Here is a 25,523-nt window from a genome sequence, read left to right on the forward strand (position 1 = left end):
AAGCCTGGAGGGCTATTGAGTCTATAGAGGTTGCAAAGAGTCTGGCAGGACTGAGACTAACACTTTCACTTCAAGATAATATCAGAGTAATCTTCAAGCTCTGCTGGGCTCAGGAGAAATCAGGAAGAATACAACCACTAGGTGGCTCTGAGGGTTCTGACATGAAACGAAAACCAGGCATTAAAATGGTGTTGCTCTACATGAAAATGAAACAAATGACATAAAGTACTCAACACATGATTGACTGAGTTGATGAAGTTCAGGGTGAAACATTCTCCCAGAAAATACTAGTAAGTGATAAAAAGAAGGAAAGTATGAAAGCAAAATATGAGGTGTGGAAAGAAATAGACATGTTATTTTCTCCTATAAAATGAGCCTCAAAGAGAGAATAAAATACACAGAAGAGTGGAAAATAGTTGAAGCTAAGGCTGTAGTCACTGAGAATTTCCCAGGACTAGAGCCATTGAACGACTTCACATTAAAAGGACTATTAGGATAGACTAGATAAGCAACAGGGCTCTACTGTATAGCACAGGGAACTATAGTCGATATTCTGTGAATAATTTCCCATTATGGTTTTCCCATAATTTCCCATTATGGTTTACATAATGGGAAAAGAATATGAAAAAGAATGTTTACATATGTATAACTGAATCACTTTGCCAGATAGCAGAAATTAATACAACATTGCAAATTGACTATACTTCAATAAATAAAAGTTTTTAAAAAGGACTGACTGGACACACAAGGGGAAAAGCCCCAATTTCAACCTATTATGACAAAATGTAAAGATATTAATTACAAAGAGGGAAATTTTAAAAGATCTAGAGAAAAAAAAGTCCATCACCTACAAAAGCACGTGATTCAGATTGACATTGGACTTCTCATCAGCAAAACAGAATTCAAGGTCCTAATGGAGTCAAGCAAAGTGATAAGACTATACCAGAAGCAATTCAGAACCATAATTCTAGATGATACCAAAATACCAGGGTGGAGATGAGGGAAGACACCAGAGGCAGGTTTGAGGGAGTTAATGTACTTGTATTATTCCAAATGATGATATAATAAAAAGGTATTTAGAACAGAAAAAAGTGAACAAATTATTCAACTCAACAATTAGAAGAGGAAAACAAAGCAAATCCAAGAAGATATGAGAAAAATAAAAGAAAAAATAGCAGAAAAAATTAGATAAGGTTAACAAAAGCAAAGCATGGCACTTGAAAATTTTAAAAGAAGTAGGTGGGGGAAGAGGTAAAGATCAGAGAAAACTAACTGGTAAATTAAGAGAGAAGGTGCAATCAAACAAAAATGAGCATAAAAATAGGAAGTAATTACACATTCTGGTGAAATAGAAATAAAATAACATTATGAACTGTATACCAAACAAATTTCAAAGCCTGATTAATTCTTTGAGGAAAAAATGCACAGATTGGTACAATGAGAAATAAGACACTTAACTAAGTCAATAGCCTGTGAAATTTAAATGTTAACTGTAGATTTCTTATGAGAAAAAATGACTACCCAATTGGCTTTATAGATTTCTATTAAACATTAAACAAGTTGTTCTAGGGGAAAAAGAAAGGGATAGCTACCCACTATGAATTGCAACAAGAAATGTTAGAAAAGTAATAAGAAGAGAAGAGAAAAAAAAAATGTAGGTTCATTTTATTTTTGAACATAGATTCAAAAATTCTAAAAAAGTAATATCCAGTTGAATCCAACAGTATAATAAGAAAAATACATTATAAAATAGTAGAGTTTATTTCAGGAATACAAAGTGTTTATAACTATCAGTGCAATTAACACATTAAAGAACTAAAAAAAGAAAATCACATGAGTACCTCTACAGGTAGGTCTATAGCATGGTAAAATGTATACAAATTTAAAATATGTGCATATATAGAATTTTTTTCAAAAAATATTTAATAACTAACACATACTGCTTACCCTTTGAACACAAATTGTTCTAAATGCCTTACTCATGTTAACTTATTTATTCCTTACAAATATTTCATGAAGTATGTAATACTATCAGATCTATTTTATGTGAAGAAACTGAGGCACAGCAACATTTAATAAGTTGCCGAAGGTCACACAGATGTTAAGTGGTAAATGGTACAGTTAAGACTGGAGCTCAGAAGACTGGCTTTGGGAATGTAGATTTTGAACCACTGTGCTAAGTATCAACTGTATTAGATTATATGCCTTTGGGAACAGAGGAAGGCAATGGTGTCAGAATAGGGGATGCAGGAAAAATAAAGTGAAGAAATAGAAAGCCTTCACATACACATGACATGGTGCTGGGAACAGAGCAGCATGATTGACTTAAGTATTAACTCAATTATTTGCCTCTGAAGTACTCAAGTTACTAACCAATCAACCAACTAAATAAACCTAGAAATTTCTTTCCTAAAGGGGTAACCGGTAAGCCATTGCTTTTATTTTTTCCTATAATCTATCTACCTACCTATTATCTATTATATGTCTCATGTTTCTTTCATTTTTTCAACTCATCAACTATCTTATAGTTCTTTCTTGACCACAGTTTTGTGTTACTTTGCTGTAAATCTAATCTCCTACTCAAAATACAAATCACAGAAAGGAAGCTTAGCTAAGTAGTGTAACCTAGTCATCAGTCTTATGTGGTCATCATTCACAAAGGCACGACACACTGCAGATGTATTTTCTGAAAAATAAAAGTTTAAAATGAGGTTATGTTTGTTTTATTTTTTTTTAGACTCCACATTTAAGTGATAAGATATAGTATTTGTCTCTATCTAACTTATTTCACTAAGCAGGTCTATCGATGTTGTGGCAAATGGCAAGATTCAATTCTTTTTTCACGGCCGAGCAATATTCCATTGCCTGCATGTGTACGTGTATATATCTCACCTCTTCTTTATCCATTCATCTGTCAGTGGACATTTAGGTTGCTTCTTTATTTTGGCTATTGTAAATAACTGTACAGCACAGAGAATATAACCAATATTTTATAATAACTTTATATAGTGTGTAATCTATAAAATATCAAATCACTATGTTGTACACCTGAAACTAATATAATTTTGTAAGTGACTATTTGTCAATTAAAAAAAATGAAAATGAGATTATGTTCAATATATTTTAATAAGTGTATTTTATATTATCATCATTCTCCTGTAATATGTAATCCTTACAGGGTATGTATGATTCTCAATTCTAAATCATTCCACTCCCCTCTGTTACGTTAAATGGGAGATTATTGTTTTGTATAATTGAATGCTCTAAAATACCACTGACAGCCACTACTCATTTCTAAGCGTTCTCTCAATTATTTCCTTTTTATCTTCTGGGCTCCATTCTGAGAGGAGAAGCCCAGAGGGCAGTGCACATGCCAGGATCCAGGCCCTTTCTGTTTCTCTCTCCACTGTTCTGCTGTGACCTTTGTGCTGCTTTCCCTTTTAAAGGACTGGCATCAGCCCTGGAGCCTGTAAAACAGAGTTCTGGGCTTTAGTCCATCTCTTTGCACCACAAGTTGTCTGACAGACAGGGACATTTTTCTCAGTTGCCTCCATGCTAAATAGGATATGTATTTCAACCACAGAAGGCCACAGTAGGGGGGAAATAAAATATAAAGAAAATGGTATGAAGTTGTGTGATTCTTTGGCTGTTTGTTAACTGAAATGAAACGATGAAAGGCAGGAAATGAGGGAATGTCGGCCACAGACAGCAGCGGGAGGCAGCAGTGATTTCATCTAAGCTGAACGCTGGTTTCACGCCATTGGAAGAATATTTTCTTTAAGTCCCTTCTCTCTCTCATTAGGAACTCATGGCTTCATGCAAAACAGTGGAAATATTGCTTACAGAGGCAAAATGTACATTGGTGTGCTAGCTTTTCTGAAGATAATTCTAAAAAATGCACTAAGTACTGTTAGAATGGAATGAAACTCTACTATTCATTCTGGAAGTTAAGAAAAAATGTGTAAGTTTTTGTGAAGAAAGTTAAGAAAAAATGGAGAATGGAAATACTTTTCGTTCATACTCACAAAAAAATGATTATTTTAGTCTTTTTTTCTTGAAGGGTAAGGGGATGATTGTTTAAGATATACTTCAAAATGAACCAAATATTGAATACTGTAAGATCAACAGTTGGCATCACCGATTCAATGGACATGAATTTGGGCAAACTCCAGGAGATAGTGAGGGACAGGGAAGACTGGTGTGCTGCAGTCCATGGGGTTGCAGAGTCGGACACGACTTGGTGACTGAACAACAACATCAACATTAGTTTCAAGACGGAATTGTGGTGCTGGTGGTGGTAGTGATGTAGTTGTGATCGATTTTTTGTGACCCCTGGACTGTAGCCTGCCAGGCTCCTCTCTCCATGGGATTCTCCAGGCAAGAATACTGGAGTAGGTTGCCATTTTCTCCTCCAGGGGATCTTCCTGACACAGGGATTGAATCTGGTCTCCTGCTTTGCAGGCAGTCTCCTGCATTGCAGGTGGATTCTTTACTGACTGAGCCACCAGGGAAGTCCAAGATGGAATTAGGCATATTAAATATATATCTCAAGTTCAGTGTATATGAGAGATACATGATTGAAAACCTGCATTCCATATAATTTTATAAGCTGAAGTATATTTTGCATACTAAGAGAAACTGGTGCTCAGAGGGATGTTTCATACCATTAATCCTTTTATAATTTAGCTCTTTTGCAAATTTCAACATATTAATATGGACATTTGGCTAGTGCAACAACAACAACAGTTAGTAATGATTTGTGCTAGAGTGGGAATTGTACTAACTGGAGTTCTATTGCTGATCTAACCACAAAATAGCCATGTAATCTTGGATAAACTGACTTCATTGGACTTGTTTTATTATTTGCCAAGTGACGATCTCAAAGTTCCTTGCTGTGCCAATATTAACCAGTTCTGCAAGTTGGCTAAGCACCTCTGCTTTAGTATCCAGTTGAGACAATTTGTTCTGAGTGTGTCTCTTTCTTATTATGAGTTTTTCCAATCAAACGGAACTGTAGTTCAGGTAGGGAGAACCAGTCACAAAATCAGAGCACCAGTGGGTCCAATATGTCTCCCACTTCCCACTCTCATTTGTATCTGAGCCTTAATCCATTCAAACAGAGTACAATGCCTCCTAAGTAGTGATAGTTTCCCTCTCTCTCTCTCTCCAACTGCCCCCAACACACATAGGTGTGCGCACACACACAAGCACACAAACACACCACAACTGTACATGATCTAAGTCTTTGTATTCTCTACCACGATCAGCATTTTCTGAAGGTAATATGACTGGTAGGTAGATACTCAGCTCTTTTGGAATCTAAACAGGACACAGAAGCTGTTCTGCACCCAGAAAACTGCTGCCACTTCCATCATGCAGGGAGTTTTCTTGGTTAGGTGGTCCAGTCCCAAATTCTCTAGGCTTCAGCGTATGTGTGTCTGTGTGTCTGTATGTCTGTGTGTATATGTGCTCAGTCATGTCTGACTCTTCTCTTCTATCCATGGGATTTCCCAGGTTAGAATACTGGAATGAGTTGACATTTCCTTCTCCAGGGGATCTTCCCAATGTAGGGATCAAATCGGAGTCTCTTGTGTCTCCTGTACTGGCAGGCAGATTCTTTAGCACCACCTGAGAATGGGTAGTTTTTAAATGCAATTCACAGACCACTTCTGACCTCTGACAAAGATTTTACTGGTCCATGGTGAAATGAGAAAAATTTAAGGAAAAATAACATTGTCCAATGTCAAGGACTGATTTTTTTCTTAGTTTATATCCTTCAAAACACGTGGATGTTAACAATAGTTCCTTCTTATACGAAAATGGAAGTGCCACTAGAATTTTTAATTCTCCCTCACCCTCTGAGCCCTCCATCTGTAACTGGAATTCTTATGAGAGTTCCTCTCCTTAAAAAAAAAATCTAAAAGTTTGAAAATCACTTGTGCTTATACTAGCAAACAATTTCTTTACAGAATTATCTCAGAGCAATAGATATTCCAGGGCTGTTAATATGCTGAAGGACATTCACAGTCTTCAGTTTCTCATGGAGCAAAAATTCTGTTACAGGTTGAAAAACAGCACTGTATTTTCGAGGACGGCTCTGGATTCAGAATTCAAAACGGTTTTTTTTTTTTTACAAATAAGCTACTTTGCTTTCAAAGGTAGCTTTCCTTTTGGGTGGGGGTCTTGAAACTCTCTAATAGTATGAAGTTATGCCCAGGAAGGGCTTCCCAGCTGGCACTAATGGTAGAGAACCTGCCTGCCTATGCAGGAGATACAAGAGACTCAGGTTTGATCCCTTGGTCCGTAAGATCCTCTGGAGGAGAGCATGGCAACCCACTCCAGTAGTCTTCCCTGGGAAATCCCATGAACAGAGGAACCTGGCAGGCTACAGTCCATAGAGCAGAAAAGAGTAGGACATGACAGATGCGAATTAGCACACATGCACGCTTGCCCAGGAAATGCTTGGTTCATCTTGAATCAAATGGATTGGAACTCCTCTAGGCTAGAACATTAGTGACTTCTTGTATATGAGTGTACACACACACACACACACACACACACACATCCAGTTTCCAGGGTGACTGAATGAAAGCCTCACCTGGGAGTGAGTCATCTATCTGATACGCCTGAAGTCAGATGAGCCCCCTTGTTGCCTAGCAGCTGCAATTCTTGTGGAGCAGAACAGTACAAGGTCACTCAATAAAGTTTCATTATTCATAGTGAAGGAAGCCCATGGTACAAATAACTGGTGCAGGAGATTTCTATTAATAGCATTTGTTTTTCAGAAGGAATAAAACCAAAGGGAAAATGGTTGACCTAAGACTAATTAAAAAGCAACATTAGTTACCGAAACAAATCTCAGACAGCATCCAAAAAATTTTAAGATCATCTTTTAGAAGCTTCATCTTTTGTTGAGTTGTACTGATATCAATAAATAAAATTAGTATTTTTCTATTAAACTCCCATAAATCATTAAGGTTCTCAGGGGCTATAATCTTTTTAAAGCTTATATAAGTAATAAAATTATAAGAGGAGAGTAAGCATTTACATAGATGGGGTAAACAATAGATAATGATTTTTTTTCAAACCAAGTTCAATGTTTTAGATACAAATATATCATCTTAAGATTAAATTGTGTCTATACTAAAACCATGTCAAAAATTATTGATGTTGAAAAACGTTTTATTTAAAAGCAAAACCAGAGAAGACTAATAAATGTAGAGACATGCTATTCTCTTAGATTAAAAGAATGGATATCATAAAGCTGTGAATCTTCTCAAAGGAATGTATAATTTTAATGCAATTCCAATCAAAATTATTTCATGCTATGGTATAGTTTTAAAAATTGACCTGGAAGAATAAACTAGAGATAGGAGACAAGATAATTCTGTTAAAAAGTAAAGAAGAAAGGCTTTCTGTACTGAGTATCAACATGTCCTAAGGAACCTACAGTTATCAGAAGAGTGTGGTACTGGCATTGGTGTGAAAAGCAAATCTAGAATTGTATCCTTGGGTACATGATTCCATGTATTTTTAAAAGGTAGCATTGAAAGTAGTGGGGAAAGGTGGAGATAATTTAGTAAGTCATAGGAGAACAATTGGTCAACTCTTTGGGAAAAATGTTGCATCTTTACCTTGTACTTCTCACTACAATCAATTCTATAGATTAAAAAGTTAAGAAGTTAGATAAAATACAAGATCACTCTCTATCCCCTTTCCTGTTCAGTTTCCCTTCATGGCGCTTATCACTATTTGACATATATTTGTTTACTGACTCTTCTCTCTTCACTAAACTGTAAGTTTAACAAAGCCCATGCTTTCCCCTTCTGCCTATTGGTTTATCCTCAGCATCGAGAATCATTCAACTCATAGGAGGCATTTAATACATATTTGTGGGATGAATGAGTGAAAGCAATAAGAGGAGCTCACAAGGGCAAAGAAAGCCCCCTTTTAAGCTGGATGGTGTAAACCTGTAGTAACAAACACAAAAGCAGAAAAGAACCTGGGACTCATCTTTACCCATTTCATCATTCTGAGTGAGGCCAGCTTGGTCTGGGACACTGTGCTTGGTAATAAAATGATGTATGCCTTTCCTTCTTCCTCTGGATTTCAACGATGTTGACCTTTACAAAACCAACTAGGGTCCCAAATCATAACAAACAAAAACTCAAAGGCTTAATTCAGAGTCAAACTTAAGCTCAATTTGAAACCCATGGATTTTCAGTGTTATTTTGAAGATGAGAACTAAATAGCTTACCAATAAGGACTCTGCTCTGGACTGCAAAAAATACAGTTGATGAATACTTCATCCATCAATATTATTGCTACTTTCAAGATCTACAGATATCAACTTTTGCTTCTTTTTTATATTTTGAATAGGCTTAAATCAGATTCATTGGAGAGAAGAGGGGGGAAAAACATAGTTTATTTATACATTTTCCCAAAATGAGCATTCACAAGCTTTATATTACTATTATTCTCTTCTCCCCATGCCCTTCTCTCCCATACCCAATTAGCCACACCCATTGCATCCTCTTTCTCCCACTAGAATGATGCTCATTTCCTGATGGAAGAGCATCACGTTGTACCCATTTCCTTCTTGTCTCAGGTTTGACCTGATTTCTTCACCTATGCATTAAAATCCTGCAGAGTTCTAAGCACAGACAGCATACAACACACATCCATCTTCTTACAGGGCTCTTTGCGTGATTTGATAAAGCACTTCTCAAACAGCTGCAAGATGCTTAAAAATGTTGCAACAGAAAATGTCATTCTTTCTTTCAGGTCAAAACTTTGATTGGAGAGGAGGATGAAACAAAATTTGACCTACCGAGGGTGGGATCATATTCCCAGATGAATCGTTTGGTCAAAAATCTCACTACAAGAGCTGTGGGAAAAAAGAACAACATTTCAATCAAATTTGTTAATTTTCTTCATAGCTTTTAACCCTCTTCCAGAAAGAGGAATAGCCCATAAAACTATATGTGTTTTATGGTTCTTTGGCAAATAAACTCAATATATCTATTTATGTTTATTCAAATATTTTAAAATTTCATATTGTGGCCTAAAAATTGGTATAATGTTTTAACGGTTTGTTGTACCTTAATGAACAGCTTAGATTTTTTCCCTTTAATCCTGGAGCTGAAAATATCACAATGCGAAAATGCACACATACTCAATTTTTAGCAAAACAATGAATTCAACCATAAAGCATCACAATACTGGTGTCTAAAGTTTGAATACTGATAATGATTGATACAGGTCAGTTAAAATGTGATTATTTTTACTGTAATGAAAAGATATTTGTGTCACGCTGCTGCTTCTGCTTAATCGCTTCAGTCATATCCGACTCTTTATGCGACCCTATGGACTGTCCCATGCCAGGCTCCTCTGTCCATGGGATTCTCTAGGCAACAGTATTAGATTGGGTTGCCATGCCTTCCTCCAGGGGATCTTCCTGACCCAGGGATTGAACCTGGATCTCCTGCATTGCAGGCAGATTCTTTACCACTGAGTCACCAGGGAAGCCCCATTTGTATTATAAAAATATTCAAAATTAAGGATTTTATTAGTGAATCATTAAAGCCCATCAAAAGTAAAGCTGATGAGGTAGTTATAGAAAGAATCAGGATCTGGACTTATGCTAAGCACCTCACTTCCATGATCTCCTCGACCAGTACTTCATCCCTGTGAGGCAGGTACTAGGATTGATCCCGTTTTTCAGATAAGGAAACTGAGGCTCTGAGAGGTTAACTCATTCAACTAAGCTCATCTAGCCAGTTAGTGGCTGAGCCAGGATGTGACTCCAAAAAGGCTATTTCCAAAACCTGTAATTTCTCCATTGTCTAATACTGATTTTAAGGCTGAGGCCATCTGGCTAACACTTAACTAGAAGATGAGTCAGACAAAGAGTGATGCTGAGAGAGGTGGATTCTATTATTCTTAAAAAACTGATGGGACAAATGCTGGACATTTTCTTAGACTTGTATTATAGGTGAAAACAATGGTTTTTAATCTACAAAAAAAAAGTATTTTTGGAGGACAGCATCACTGATACTTTAGAATGAAAGCTTTGGGTTCTTTCCCTGGAGAAATGTATATACACACAGTCTAGTATATAATTTCAGCAGGCTCACTAGCCCTTTGAATACCCTCATGGTCTTCCTGGGATCTCATTGACCCTAACTAAAGAATCAGTGTTTACTGAAATTACATTATTTATTTTTACTGAAATGCCCTGTATGTAGTATTCTAAAGATACTCCTTGGAGAAACAAGACTATTTAATTGAAAGGCACTGTCAGTCTTTCCTCTTCCTACTGCCTCTGTTAAGATCAACAGAGGTATATACTCCCTGCCATGGTGGCCTATATGAGAGATTGCAGTGCAAATAGCAATGAAAAGTTCATGAGACAGACCACAAGGATACGTGGCTTGGCTGTAGACCGAAAGCTGCAATGTTCTTTCTAATTACAGAGTGTGAGGCTGGATTTGAGCCAAAATATTTGCAGTGCCAAAAGTAGCAAGGCCACTGACCCTGTGGAACTTCCCACAGTGCATGTACTTGTGGTTTTATCTTCAATTTGCAGAGTCTGTCACCATTCACTCTCTTGAGACTGAGTCATTTAAAATTTTTTTTTGCATGTAAGTAGAAAGCTCTAGATAGAATTTTTCTGCTTTTCAGTTGTCAGTGTTAGTAAACATAACTGCCTGCAGTATTCAAAGCATTTCACATTTTTGTTGTAATATGGAGTTTTAGCTTGAAAGTTTGTGACCTAGCAAAATTCATTTATCTGGCATCTTTAAGCCATGAGCTATTAAAATTAACAAAATTTCTCATACAACTGAAGTTTGAAGTACCCTGGTTCCTAGACCATTTAAACTTTAATAATTTTTCAAAGAAATCTTTCTAAAATATTTTAGACATGCCACTACCTTTCAAAACCTAGTATACTGAATAGAACTAAATCACTATTAAATGTCCAGATCTTAGTTAAGAATCTATTAGTGCCCTGCGTAGTTGTGGAAATACTTCTAGAAGCTGCAGAGTGGTAGAGGCAGAACAATTCTAAAGTGCTATGGTTCTTGAATGATTTTAGTTTTTGGTTCTATATATTTTTCATATTGCGTGTGTTCTCAGTTAGTCATGTCTGACTCTGCAACCCTATGGACTGTGACCCACCAGGCTCCTCTGTCCATGGAATTTTTCAGGCAAGAATACTGGAGTGGTTTGCCATTTCCTTCTCTGGGGAGTCTTCTTGACCCAGGGATTGAATCCGTGTCTCCTGGGTCTCCTGAATTGCCAGGTGGATTCTTTCCACTGAGCCACCTAGGAAGCCTGCATAACATGTGATAAGCATTTGACACACAGGAGGCAAAAGGAGAAGAGGGCAGCAGAGGACAAGATTGTTAGATAGCATCACTGACTCAATGGCTATGAATCTGAGCAAACTCCATGAGATAGTGAAGGACTGGGGAGCCTGGTGTGCTGCAGTCCAAGGAGGGGGGGGTGGTCCCAAGAAGCTGGACATGACTTAGGGATCGAACAACAACAACAAATAATCCAGTAAACAATTGAGACAAAGATTTTTGAACATACCAAGCTTATATTCTACTAGGAGACAGATTAAAAAAATAAATAAATTATATAGTCTGTTAGAGGTGGTAAGTGCTAAGGGATAAAAGAGGGAGAGTAAGGTAAGGGGGATTCCACATTGGGAGATGAAGGTGTGAGAGTTGCTATTTAAGATTGGGTAACCAGGGTAATTCTTGCTGAGAAGCTGATAGAAGAAAGAGATGAGGGAATATATGTGGGGGGAATAGTATTTCAAAAAGAGGGAACAGCCATTGCAAAGGTCCTAAAACAGGAATATGCACTTGATATGCTCAAGGAACATTAAGCAAGCCAGTACGGCTAAAGTAGAATGAACAATAGTGAGCAAAGCTGATTAGATTATTTCCTTCAGTCATGCCTTCCCCTTCCATAAATCTACCATCAACATCACCACCCTCACCACTACTACTAATAATTAAAACAACTAAAATGCTTCTTTGTTATTATCATTATTGTTATCATTTTACTTGATTCCTTCTCTAGAATGTATATTTCATGAAGGCATGGGATCTGCTTTGTTCATCACTATTTTCTAGTGTCTGGCACATGTAGACTTGAACATACTAATACTTGCTGAATAGAAGAAAAAAGATGTATCAATCTACCATTCACTCCTCTTAATAGTTAAGTAATAACCAGTCATCGAGAGAATAAGCAGAAAAATTAACCCAAGAGAATTTATAGCAGAATCATGCTATAATGTTTTCCTAAAATGTCATGTAAATATACAAGCTGAAATGTTTATTTTATGATGCTTATACAAATTACATTTCTTAAAGTTTGTTAAAACTGTAAAATTGATCTAATTATCTTTTAAATATTCTGTGGTTTCCATCCCAACAATCCTGAGCAAAGGTCTTCTTTTGATGTAAAATGTTGGTATTGATAATAATTACTTCCACTAAGAATCTGACATATGGTTTTGTTTTTTCCTAAGTTTTAAGGTTTGACATTTTTTATTAGTTACAAGTAAGTCTCTGTATTATAAAATATCTTATTTTCTCCCCATTGCCTTGAAAACCCATAACTTTCCATTAAATAAGTAAAAAATCTCTAATTTAGACAGTAACATTTTCCTCATTTTGCCTAAATTATAACCTACTTGAGTAATTCTTCTTTACATGTGGTTTATTTTTGGTATTCCTGGCACTAAATTTCATAATTATCAATGAAAGCTAGTTTCCAGTGAAATGGAAAATTCACTAAGTAGAATTTGATCCAAAGAAATTTATTAAAATTATTAAAAGTGACATCAAGGTAATAAATGAATAGGATTAAAATTCTGTTTAAAAGCAAGAGTTAGCAGGTAAAATTTCTACATTAAAATAGTCAAACTATTTCTAAAGGTTAACAAGGCTGGGCCAGTTATTCAGAATAATTCCTGATGTCATTATCACAATGAAGCAGACATTAGAAGTATAAGCTTTAAGGACTAGAATAATATTTTTAAATGAAAAATGACCAGATATAATCTGCACAGTAAACTAGCTTTAAAAAAAAATGAACTTTTCAAAGTAAATGAAAACTAACACCCATGATTTTCTTCCACTTTAAAAATAGTTAAGAGATATCCTCAAAAGACATTCAGAAAGAACTTTCAAAGGTTACTTTTTGAGCTCATATTCTTTAAAAAAAAAAGTCCTGTTATATCATTATTTTTCACTTATGCAATCATGAAATAGCCTAATTAACAAGGTATCTGATACAATTGTTTCATAAGACACTTAGGCGTACTCAACTCCCTAAATATTTGTGATCATTGTCATTTCTATATTCTCTTAAGGATGTATTCTTATTATTAAAAATATAGTCTTTTTGTCTGAAAGGAACTTTTATCTCTTTATGGATGTGTATTGAATGTGTTCTCAGTTAAAGCAGTTGCCAATTACTTGTCCTCTCCAAACTCTGGCTTTCTCATGAATAATGTAAGGATAAGAGCATCACCCTGTAGTTTGTGGATCCTCACTCTCATCTCCTCTGCAACATGAATTTCAGTCACTTTTCACAGCACTCCTTACATCACCTCAGGACACTCACTGTACTAAACGAACATACAGATTCATCTCTTAATGCTTCTAATCACATTGTTACTGCTGCTTTGAAAGTCTTTATCCAACTAGTGAAATCCTAATCGTCCTTCAAAATTTAACCCAAATATAACCTCCTGTATGAAAGCTTTCCTTTCTGTATCAATTAGGAATTGCCATGTAACAAATATATTTCAAAGCTCAGCAGCATATAAGAATAAGCATTTATTATAGGAAAGTTACCATGCGCTTATAGAATTTTGGGCAATTGATTGAAGAAAAGAATTCAGCTGAAAAGTGTTTTAAATGGCTAGGTCAGAATTTTTAGGATAAGAAAAGAATTTCTGCTTCAATTGAGAGTACTTCAAGGAATACTAATTTTCACCTGCCATTTTGGATAACTTTTGAACTTGCCATTGATCCTGGTAACACACTGAGTGAAAATCCTTGATGTCATATATGCTAAGATGGTGCTTATTATCTTGTCTATTCACATCATAATGAAAACTTATCATGAATAATATGTGTTAAGTGATGTATGTGGTTTTTGTTTGTAACCTGTAGGACTTTCATTAAAAAATATATTTACTTCCAAGTTGTAAAACCAGGTAACTTTTAAATAATTTTAAATGACTTTCTACAAGAGTCTACTAAATTTAGGACAATTACTTCACAAAAAATTTTAATCATTCTGTGAAAAACTAAAAATTTTGTTATAGGAAAAGAAAGGAAATATGGGCGATATTAGCACAATAAAAGTCCATTCTGGGTTGTAAGTATATTTACCACTTGTTATCTGAATTATTTTTTTAATTTTTTTGCAACCATTTTTTTCAGTGTTTAAATGAATAGAAAAGATTAAAAACCATGAAAAGACATTATAATAAACTTACACAGTATCTTAAATGTGAAACTTCTCAATATTGTAACACATAGAAGATAGAATATCTCTTTTCTTCTTCCTCCTCCTCTGCACTTCATCACACTACTTACAACGTAACCACTTGGCCAGCAAAAATGAGAAGAAATGGTGATTACCAAGATTAAATGGGTGGCAAAAATCAATACTAAATTGCTTTCAGCTTGAATTTTATGATATATAGGGAAGATACCACAATAAGTAAAGTATTTGAAAAATAATGGAAAAGGATGAAAGAATTCAATACCACTTGGGAATTGTTTTCTCACTCTACTAAGCACAACACCAATCTAAACAATATCATAAAGATTATAACGGGAAAAGAGTCAAAAAACAGTGCAGTTTTTGTCCATATTGTTATCAAGTTTTGTTTATTGAGTGTGTGCTCTCAGGTCGGTGCTGTGCTATATCTTTACATGTTTATCTTTACTCTTCATTGCTCCACAGCATGGGACGCATACAGTACAGGATGTGACTATGCATAGAGATACACCTATATATAGGTATGTGTGTACCTCACAGAAGAAACTGAAGCTCAGATTAGTTACATTCCTTCCTGAAATGTGTGCCAACTCCTGTCTGACACCAGGAGCCACATTCTTTCAGTGTGTCACCCTCATTCATTCAGTGTATGATGATGCTTCTTTTTCTTTTTTAAATACGGATGAGGAATTTGCCACTGGAAACTCTTATTGGCGTCCACCTCTTCTGTTACTAAACTCTTAATTTGAAAAATTTCTGGGAGAAAGTTGTATGTATTTTACATATAGGTTCCATTTTGAAGAAAATACATTCTTTTGTTACCTAACACTGCTTTTGTGACAAAAAAGGGATCAAAACTGTGGTGAAAATAAAGGCTTGAAATGTCTCTAGAAAAAAGTGAGTTTCTAGACACATGCTTCTGAACATTCCTGGGCTTCTTTTATCACTTCCGTATGAAGCAGTGACCCACTCTTTTCATTCTAACACACAGACAATGCAATCATCTTCATGGTATATTTCGCTTCATCTGAATGTAGTTGGTGGTTGTTTTTGTTGTTCAGTCACTCAGTTGGGTCCGACTCTTTGTAGCATGGACTGCAGCATGCCAGGCTTCCCTGTCCTTCACTGTCTCCTGGAGTTTGCTGAAATTCATGTCCACTGAGTCAGCGATGCCGTCCAATCATCTCATCCTCTGTCACCCCCTTTGCCACCTATTTATTACAATTTTACATACAATGCGGAGATCCTCACTTGAGTGTTATGTAAATGATTTCAGGGCTTCCCTGGTAGCTCAGCTTATAAAGAATGCTCCAACAATGCAGGATACCCCAGTTTGATTCCTGGGTTGCGAAGATCCCCTGGAGAAGGGATAGGCTACCCAGTCCAGTTTTCTTGGGCTTCCCTGGTGGGTCTGATGGTAAAGAATCTGCCTGAAATGTGGGAGACTTGGGTTCGATCCCTGGGTTGGGAAGATCATCTGGAAAAGGGCATGGCAACCCACTGCAGTATTCTGGCCTGGAGAATCCCCACAGAGGAGCCTGGTGGGCTATAGTCCACGGGGCCGCAAGAGAGTCAGACATGACTGAGCAACTCAGCACAGCACATAAACGATTCCAGGCTGGTCCTTTTTTAAAATTTTTCACCCTGCCCAAAGAAGCTAAAACCTAGTAAGCATATTATGTAGGTAACCCAGAATGGAACTAAATCAAAGAAAGGGATATTGAAATATGTATTTAGAAAGCAATGAACTCATAGATAGTTACTGCTCACCAGAGCATTTCTATTTATAGTAACTAGTGAAATATCACTTCCTTTTCCTTGACTTTCCCAAGCCATAATCACTGCCCATGGCGATACGAAATTGTCATTTGTTTCTTCTCTATTATAGAATGTGCACAACTGCCATACAAAATATTCACTTATATTCCTGTATGTCTTACAAATTGTGAATAATCTGAGGTCAGAGATTAAGCCTTGTTCCCCTTTGTCTCCTGGGGCTGGAATACTGCCTGATACATAATATGTGCTCAATAAATATTTAAACAGATGAGTGAGGAAACAATTAAAATCTGGATAAACTATTTGACCCCCATATTACTACTGTACTCAAGTCAGTACTCTAGTGTGCTTTTATTATTTGCAAAAATCTTCTTTACGGTGGAACTTCCATTGACTATAAGGCATCACTTCTCAGGTTCAATGCCTAGTTCCGATGCCTATTGAAAATCTGATTGGTCAACCTCAAGACCCACCAGGTCCCTTCTTTTGGGCCAGAGGGAACCACTGTCCTAGACCTCTTATTACCATCACCCCTAACACCAAACCTTCAGTGGTCATAAGCTTCAGAGAAATAAAAATGAGCTTATTTACAAAAGCAGGTTGAGTTCTACTCTAGATCTAGGTAGACAGCTTATTGCTGAATAAATTAATTTTTTAGAACTCAGTACCCAGTTAATAATTATATGAGCTGTTGGATTAAAGTATATATACTTTTAGGAACACCATTAAGTAGATTTTAGCTATTATTTAAATAAAGACATTAATGGGATTTCTGGAATGGTAACTACCAAAAGGGAGTTTATATTGAATATTGACTACAAGCTTATTTATTTCTCATAAGCACTCTCAAAAGTAGGAATTAATGTTCCTATTTTACACATAAGAGACCTGAACTGAAAAGTAATAAACATGTCTGTTTTGCAGAGCAGGCAAGTGACAGAACTGGATTGAACTGGGTTCATTTACTCTAAAATGCATGCTTTTTCTAATGTCCAATATTTACCACTATATTTTAATATTTCTATGAATATGATTTAATTCTGAATGGTTTAAATTTTTTTCCCTATGAGCTTACATCTGACAAAGAAGCACGCTTTGAAAAGTGCATTTTTTGACTAGATTTCTTCATCCAGAGTGGAGGGAATATCCATGAGCAGAAACCATGGCAACATAGAAAGAGAATATCAATTTCAAGATGCAAGAAGGAAACTTTTACATAAATAAGATCTTTGTTTTTCTCTTGAAAAGGTCTTTAAAAGATGCAGCAAAGGGGAAAAAAAACAGGTATGTAATGATACAGACATAAATTAGTATGTGATAAACAACTGTTTTCTTACTCATTTCCTCTGTCATTAACAAGTTCCTTCTTTCAGTGACGCAAATGGGGTGTCAGGGAACATGGTAGGCAGCAAAGGGGACAGCACAGAAAATAAGATGCAGTTCCTATTTTTGAGAAGCTTAGAATTTGTACTTTTGCATATTCCAGGAAAAATCAAAAGACATGCAGCTAATTTAGAGTATTATCTAATTTGAGTCCTGTTATGATGCCCAGGTAAATGAAAGGAGGCCAGACTGAGGTGAGTTTAACCAACTTAAGTGCCTCAAAGTGAGAAAGCCTTGTGTTTTCCAGAAAGGAAAGTGTAAGAGACAAAATCAGAGTAATATGTATAAATTGTCAATCCTGTGACTGCTTCTGTTCCATCTTCAAGATGGATGGGGTTTGGCTAAAGGGTAAGAGGAAGTTCAGTTTTATCTTCTTCCTCCCTCACCTGGACCTCTATCATCCTCCTGTCAAATTAAGCTTCCAAATCAAATTCCCTTATTCTCCCCAGCTCCATCCCACCTGGATCTGACACTTCTGTACCTTACTCCTGGGTCTCTCTTGAACCACCAACCCAAGGTTCTGTTCTTCCTTTTAGCAGTCTTCTCTTTCTGTGACTACACTAACCTCCCCCAAGAAACATGGGCCACTGTGCCTCAAATCAAGGAGAAAACTATGCAAATCTCAGCACAGAGAATTGATCTAGAAAGACCTGTGGAGGCCAGCACACTTCTTTGAAATCGGGGCTTAACAGTTGTAAGTGATGGCTGAAACCAAGAATATGGCACTGTGGAATCTTAGGACCCCTATTCAAAGGGGCTAAAAGCGCTTTCTGAACTGAGAAATTTAACCGAAAAGGGATAGAGATAGGCTGGACTGGAAATGAGATGTCAAAAAAGCACCAGGAAATTGTGCGACTTGAAATGTCAGGGGGTTTTTTTTTGTAATTTTTGAAAATTTTATTGAAGTATAGTTGATTTACAACGTTGTGTTAATTTTTGCTGCCCAGCAAAGTGATTTTGTTATACACATTTATATATTCTGTTTTATCTTCTGAGATGTCAGATCTTACAGAGGGGTTCAGAGCAATAAATGTATACACAGAATTCAGATTTCAGATAGAATTACTAATATCTAAATTCAGTAATTTTCAAATGCTTCTCCATCTGGTTCTCTCATTAAGTCTTTCTCTCCTCCCCACAGATATGAGTTTTAAACACATTTATTTAATCATTAAATATTTATTGATCACTGTGCTAGACATGAAAGAAAGCAAGATTGAGAGGATTCCCTAAGCAAGATCTTTGCAGTGACTTCATATTAGACCTAAATTGAGAGCTGAGTCTTGGATAATTGAAAGTTTGCTAACTTAGGGAGAGCACTGTGAGCAAAGAGCATCATGTTCAAAGGCCTAGACATGAGAGACTCTGGTTGGTTTAGGAGTGCAAGCGGCTCAGGGTAGGTTGAGTGGTATGTGGGTGGAACTATGTAGGGGGTAGTTTGTGAGGAGCTTATACATCACGTTGAAGAGCTTGAATTTTACTCTGAAGTCTATGGGCACACAGATTCTGAGTAGAAAGGTGGCCTAATTTGAGCTGGTTACCTATAGAAACTGTTCACTGACTAGCTGTAGAGAGTGATAGAGGGACTGGTCCATACGGAATAAAAGTATAGGAGTAGCACTATTCTCTGAGGCAGAATATAATGAAAAAATCAGTTAGGAGCAGGTGAGATTGGACTTGAATGTGAGACATTAATGACAATATCCAGGTAGAGAAATACTATCTCTCCTTCCATCCATCCATCCATCCATCCATCTATCTTATATCCTTTCATTCATTCACTCATCTATCATACATTCAATGTATGTCTATTAAATACCTGTCATATCCCAGTTATAGGTAAGCATTGTCCCACAGGCAGCTGACATCACAGCATGAAGCTGAACAGAACTGATCACTGCTAGAATGATCTAGGGATTTGCAAATGCAAAGGACATGGTTAAGATGCCCCATGTAGAAAGTTTAAAATAAGAACAGAGGACTGAGCACAGAACTCTATCTTCAGTCTCATCTTAACGCTGAATTGGTTCTCTCATTCTTTCACTTCCTATTTTCTTCTCCATGTCAACTCCTCAAATTTCTAGCCGAACTAAAAAACTGAACAGATCAAGTCAGAGGACAAAAATTTGTTCATATAGTTTCTGAAGCAGTACCACCCCCAATCCTTTACTCCCTGCTCCATTTCCTGTGATGGTCAAAATAAACTGAAATTAAAAAATTGAAGCTCCATAAAAACATGGAAATTGAGCAATTTAATGGAAATTTAAAATTAATGCAATATAAAAGTGGGTGCTTTATAATGCCAGAAGTTCAGATGAGAAGTAAATTGGTTCCAGATGGGGGTCTAAGTATTGCTTTTAAATTATTATTTGTTTAAGCCTGAAAATTTTGACTTGTCCTGTATTCTGACAAAAATATCACTTTGAGAAAGAGTTACAAAACTAATGTCAGTTCTCTATACAGGGAAATTCTTAAAGATAAATGGTGTAATCTTCAAGAATTATTAGAGATGCTTTTGTATCTGGAAACCTAGCCACGGAGTCTAGCTTCAGTGCATTTCAAGTCTTGAAAATTGACTTATTTTGCTATGGAATGGTAAGGGAAGGATTTGGTACTGACAATAGGGCCTTAGGATGACAAATCAGAATGGGGAAAATGGCAGGACCATGACTTGTAATACTTAATGTTTGATAGACAGTAGAGGTTTGAGGATGCTTATAAAGAATGCAAAATAAAAAAAAACTTAATTTTAAATTAAAAATTAGCTTGTATGATTGACTAACAATAAATTCTTCCTGAATTTAACTTGAAAATAGAAACAAGAGAAGTTAACTTTGAAATATGGTAATCAACTGATTTGGTTTTGTTTCCTAGTTTGTATTTGAAAGTTAATAAGTGAAAAGCTTTGGATTCTGTGCCAAGGAATTCAAACCAGCTTTATATAAGTTGGAAATTATTATTCATTTCAACTATAATGTAATTGTAAGTGATGCTTAAGAAATAAGTCACTAAATTTCCTAGGCTATAGTTTTTAATTTAATAATTTATAATTATTTTCATTAGAATAATATTTCATACCAAGGCACTATATTGAAATAGAATTATGTATCTTATATTAAGGATTTTTCTAAATTTATCAAAGGATTTGGTCTTAAACTTTGAATTTTTAATTTTTACTCATTTTTGGAAGAGGAACACATTTGGTGTTAATTTCTGAGTTTCTTTTCCTGTGCTTGTATTACTAGAACACCCAAGAAATTGGCAACTGTAATGTATAGAATTTGTGGGAGCATTAAAGTGATTCAGAGTGACTCAGTATCCCAGACAAGCAGAAGAATATCTCATATGATCCCCACCGAATGCCTTCTTTTATAAAGAACCAAGTATCTTGCAATTTATTCTGCTTTCACATGGCCTCTGCTCCAGACTCATTTTGCCTCCTGCCTATATGGGCTAAGATCATGGCATCCGGTCCCATCACTTCATGGCAAATAGATGGGGAAACAGAGGAAACAGTGGCTGACTTTATTTTTCTGGGCTCCAAAATCACTGCAGATGGTGACTGCAGCCATGAAATTAAAAGACGCTTACTCCTTGGAAGGAAAGTTATGACCAACCTAGACAGTATATTAAAAAGCAGAGACATTACTTGGCCAACAAAGGTCCATCTAGTCAAGGCTATGGTTTTTCCACTAGTCATGTATGGATGTGAGAGTTGGACTATAAAGAAAGCTGAGTGCTGAAGAATTGATGCTTTTGAACTGTGGTATTGGAGAAGACTCGAGAGTCTCTTGGATTGCAAGGAGATTCAACCAGTCCATCCTCAAGGAGATCAGTCCTGGGTGTTCATTGAGGGACTGATGTTGAAGCTGAAACTCCAATACTTTGGCCACCTGATATGAAGAGCTGACTCATTTGAAAAGACCCTGATGCTGGGAGAGATTGAGGGCAGGAGGAGAAGGGGATGACAGAGGATGAGATGGTTAAATGGCATCACCGACTCAATGGATATGAGTTTGGGTAGGCTCCGGGAGTTGGTGATGGACATGGAAGCCTGGAGTGCTGCAGTTCATGGGGTCACAAAGAGTTGGACACGACTGAGCAACTGAACTGAACTGAAATTAATAGCCTTAAATAAGAGGCTGTGCCTATGACTCTAGTCTAGGGGTCTCACCTCTAGCAGTTAGGTGTCTCCATTTGTAGCCCCATCATCACTCCTACAGGTACCTGCATAACCTCATAAGATAAAACCAAAACATGGGGCCTTAAAAAGTCACAATGTACATGGAGAACTAGAGCCTGGCAAAATAAGAGTGTAACTAATAGGAGCTGTGAGTGATTGGGCTGGAAAAGGACCCACATTATAAAGAGCTAAGACATTTCCAATTAGGTTTAAAATGATACCAAGCTAAGACAGTGTAAGATGATGAGAAGCCATTAGCATAGTATAAACACAAAGATGACATGATGGCTTTTTGTTTTACAAAGGTCACTGCTGTTTCAGTGCCAAGATGAACTAGGGGGATGTAGGTAAAGCTGGAGATAGGAGGACTGGTGAAGGAGCTATTTTAGTACTACAGAAGAAAAAATAAAAAGACAGAATGACTGCTCCTTCACTCCTATCCACTAGTAAATGTGTCAAGTCATAATTGGAATTCTATGTGACCTTTTCAGTCTGAGGTCTTTCCCTAGCAATGTGCATTTTAACTTCTTCAGTGTCAGGCCCTGGCTTGTGAGATTATTCCATTGTATGGGTATACTATAGTTTATCCAGTCACCAACTGAAGAACATCTAGGATGCTTCCAATTTTTGGCAATTATGTTTTGATCATGAATATTCACATGAAGGTGTTTATGTAACAGAAGTTACCAGACAGTTTGGGTGAATATTTAGGAGTACAATTGCTGGATCATAGTAGGATTCTGTTGTGTTTGGTTGCTAAGTTGTTTCTGACTTTTTTGCGATGCCATGGATGGTAGCCCGCCAGGCTCCTTTGTTCATGGAAATTTCCAGGCAAGAATACTTGAGTGGGTTGCCATTTCCTTCTCCAGGGGAACTTCCCAGCCCAGAGATCGAACCCACATCTGCGTCTCTGCATTGGATTCTTTGGATGGATTGGATGGATTCTTTGCCACTGAGCCATCTGGGAAGCCTCCTCCATTGTTTCAGGTTATAGTAAATCTTGAAGTCGGGTGGTATCAGTTCAGTTTGGTTCTCCTTCAGTACTGGGTTGGCTATTCTGGGTCTTTTCCCTCGCCACATAAACTTTAGGATTAGTTTGTTTATGTTCACAAAATAGCCTTGAGACTTTGAATGGTACTGTAGTGAATCTTTAGGTTGAGTTGAGGAAAACTGTCATCTTGACAATATTGAGTCTTCCTATCCATAAACATGGAGTTTTTTAGTTTTTGGGTTTTTAAAATCAGAGTTTAGTAGTTTTCTCCTATACATCATAAACATATTTATTATGTATCTACTCAATTGTTTCATTTTTGGGGTGCTAATAAAAATTATATTATGCTTTTAGTTTCAAATCCCACTTGTTCTTTGCTAGTATAAGGGCTTCCCTGGTGGCTTAGATGGTAAAGAATCTGCCTGCAATGCAGAAGACCCTGGTTCAATTCCTGGGTTGAGAAGATCCTCTGGAGGAGGATATGGAAACCCACTTCAGTATTCTTGCCTGGAGAATCCCCATGGACAGAAGAGCCTGACAGGCTCTAGTCCATGGGGTTGCAGAGAGTAGGACATGACTGAGCAACTAAGCACATTGCTGGTATAAAGGATGACAATGGACTTTTGTATTTTAATCTCATATGCTGCAACCTTGCTATAATCATTTATTATATCCAAGAGGTTTCTTTCTTTTTGTCTACTTTTGGAGATTTTCTACATATATGATGATGTCATTGTGAACAAAGACAGTTTATTTCTTTCTTTCCAATCTATTTCTACTCTTTTCTTGCCTTATTGCATTTTCTAGAACATTCTACACTGTGGAAAAGGAGTGGTGAAAAGAATCATTTTTTCCCTTGTTTTTGATTTTAGCAAGAAAACTTCTAGTGTCTCATCATTAATTATAATGTTTGCTGTTGGTTTTTTGTGGATATTCTTCTTTAAGTTGAGGAAGTTCCTCTCTATTCCTAGGTTGCTGAGAGTTTTCAGCATGAATGAGTGTTGGATTTTGTCAAGTGTTTTTTTGTACCTCTATGATTCTGTGACTTCTCTTCTCTTGCCTGTTCATGAGATAGTTCCATTAGCTTATGTCCAGGTAAGCTAATCTTAGATATCATTTTCTGTACTCGTCTTTCTAGATTTCAGAATATGGTATATTGCTTACCAACTTCACTTTTTTGGTTGGACCAGAAAAAGTAATTAACTTTGTGTGTTCAGCTTTTTGTTGTTGTTGTTGTAAGGATAAAAGTGATGATTTAGAAGCTCTTTACATTTCAGGACTGAAATCAGATTGCAATTTAGATTTTTTTACAGGATAAGTAGATTCCAGGGCTTCTTGATCTTATTGTTATTTCTGCCTCTTCAGTACTCTCTTACTATTCTTTTAGCTCAGCCGTATGTTATATATATTCCAGCATTTTTCATGTGGGCGATGCAAAATGGATTTCCCTGACCAATAGTGGCATCTTAGGACTAGAAACAGTTCAATTAACAAGTATTTAATAATTCATTTTTAGTTTTACTTAGCTTTTTATGACTCAAGTTTCTCATATTACCTAATTTTCACAGATTATGTGAAAAAATATTTTGGGACATATATATATATATGAATATATATTTATATGTGAATGTGAATATATATAACATATATATGTATATATATATTAGTGTTAGTCATTCAGTCGTGTCCTACTCTTTGTGACCCCATGGACTGTAGCTTGTCAGGTTCCTCTGTCCATGGAATTCTCCAGGCAAGAATACTAGAGTGGGTTTCCATGCCCTCCTCCAGGGGATCTTCCCAACCCGGGGACTGAACCTGAGTCTCCTGCATTACAAGCAAATTCTTTACCATCTGAGCCACTAGGGAAGCCCATACGTATATATATAAACTACGTACTCTTTTTGTTTTGTTGTTCAGTCTCTCCATTGTGTCCAACTCTTTGTGACCCCATGGACTGCAGCACGCTAGGCTTCCCTGTCCTTCACCATCTCCTGGAGTTTCCTCAAATTCATGTCCACTGAGTTGGTGATGCTATCCCTCTGTACTCTCTAACCAGAGGATGAGATGGTTAGAGAGCCCAGAGGGATGAACCTGCCTGAATATCAATGCCAGCAGACACCTACAGGGACAATGGTGAAGAACTTCCAGTGCTTGATGGAAATCCATGCATTAATATCTTCCACATCACAACAAAACCCCACAGTGGACTCTAAGTCCACTGCAAAAAATCTGAAGTTTCAGACTAAACGCATAAAAATTGGCTATTTTAAGTTTATGTCAGAAAACAGAATACGATTGGAGATTGAAATTAGGTGGTCTTAGAAAAAATTATACCAGCCACATGAGCCCAAAATTACACAGAAAGTGTGTTTACAAGCTCTTTGGGAGAAATTGTGGTATAGGGAAATACAATACTCTACACTTGAAATGGTAAGAATTAGATTTGAGTCCTACCTCTGCAACTTTCCAAAGAATTTAAAGCAAGGAAATTATGCTCTCTGAGCTCCAGTGGTTTTATTTGTAAAAGCAGAACAAGTAAATATACCTTACAAGACTGCTGTGATTATAAAATCCCATGCTATATATAAAAGTGTTTTAAAAACTATAAATGTTCCAAATAAAAGGTAAAGAAATTGACACCGTATG

At 36.5% G+C, this 25,523-nt stretch overlaps 1 protein-coding gene across 3 annotated transcripts in view; it reads right to left on the minus strand.

Annotated features, from left to right (window-relative positions):
- The window catches only part of RERG (RAS like estrogen regulated growth inhibitor), a 133,688-nt gene that overhangs the window by 7,868 nt on the left and 100,297 nt on the right, over positions 1–25,523 (minus strand). For 2 of the 3 annotated variants that reach the window (XM_070371141.1, XM_070371142.1), the window contains exon 3: positions 8,831–8,887. The exons of the other annotated variant lie outside the window; for it this stretch is intronic. In XM_070371141.1, coding sequence (XP_070227242.1) covers positions 8,831–8,887 — 57 coding nt within the window. The remainder of the gene's footprint in view (positions 1–8,830; positions 8,888–25,523) is intronic. 3 annotated transcript variants of the gene reach the window in all.

Source organism: Bos mutus, chromosome 5 (assembly GCF_027580195.1).
Source record: "Bos mutus isolate GX-2022 chromosome 5, NWIPB_WYAK_1.1, whole genome shotgun sequence".
Classification (NCBI taxonomy): domain Eukaryota; kingdom Metazoa; phylum Chordata; class Mammalia; order Artiodactyla; family Bovidae; genus Bos; species Bos mutus.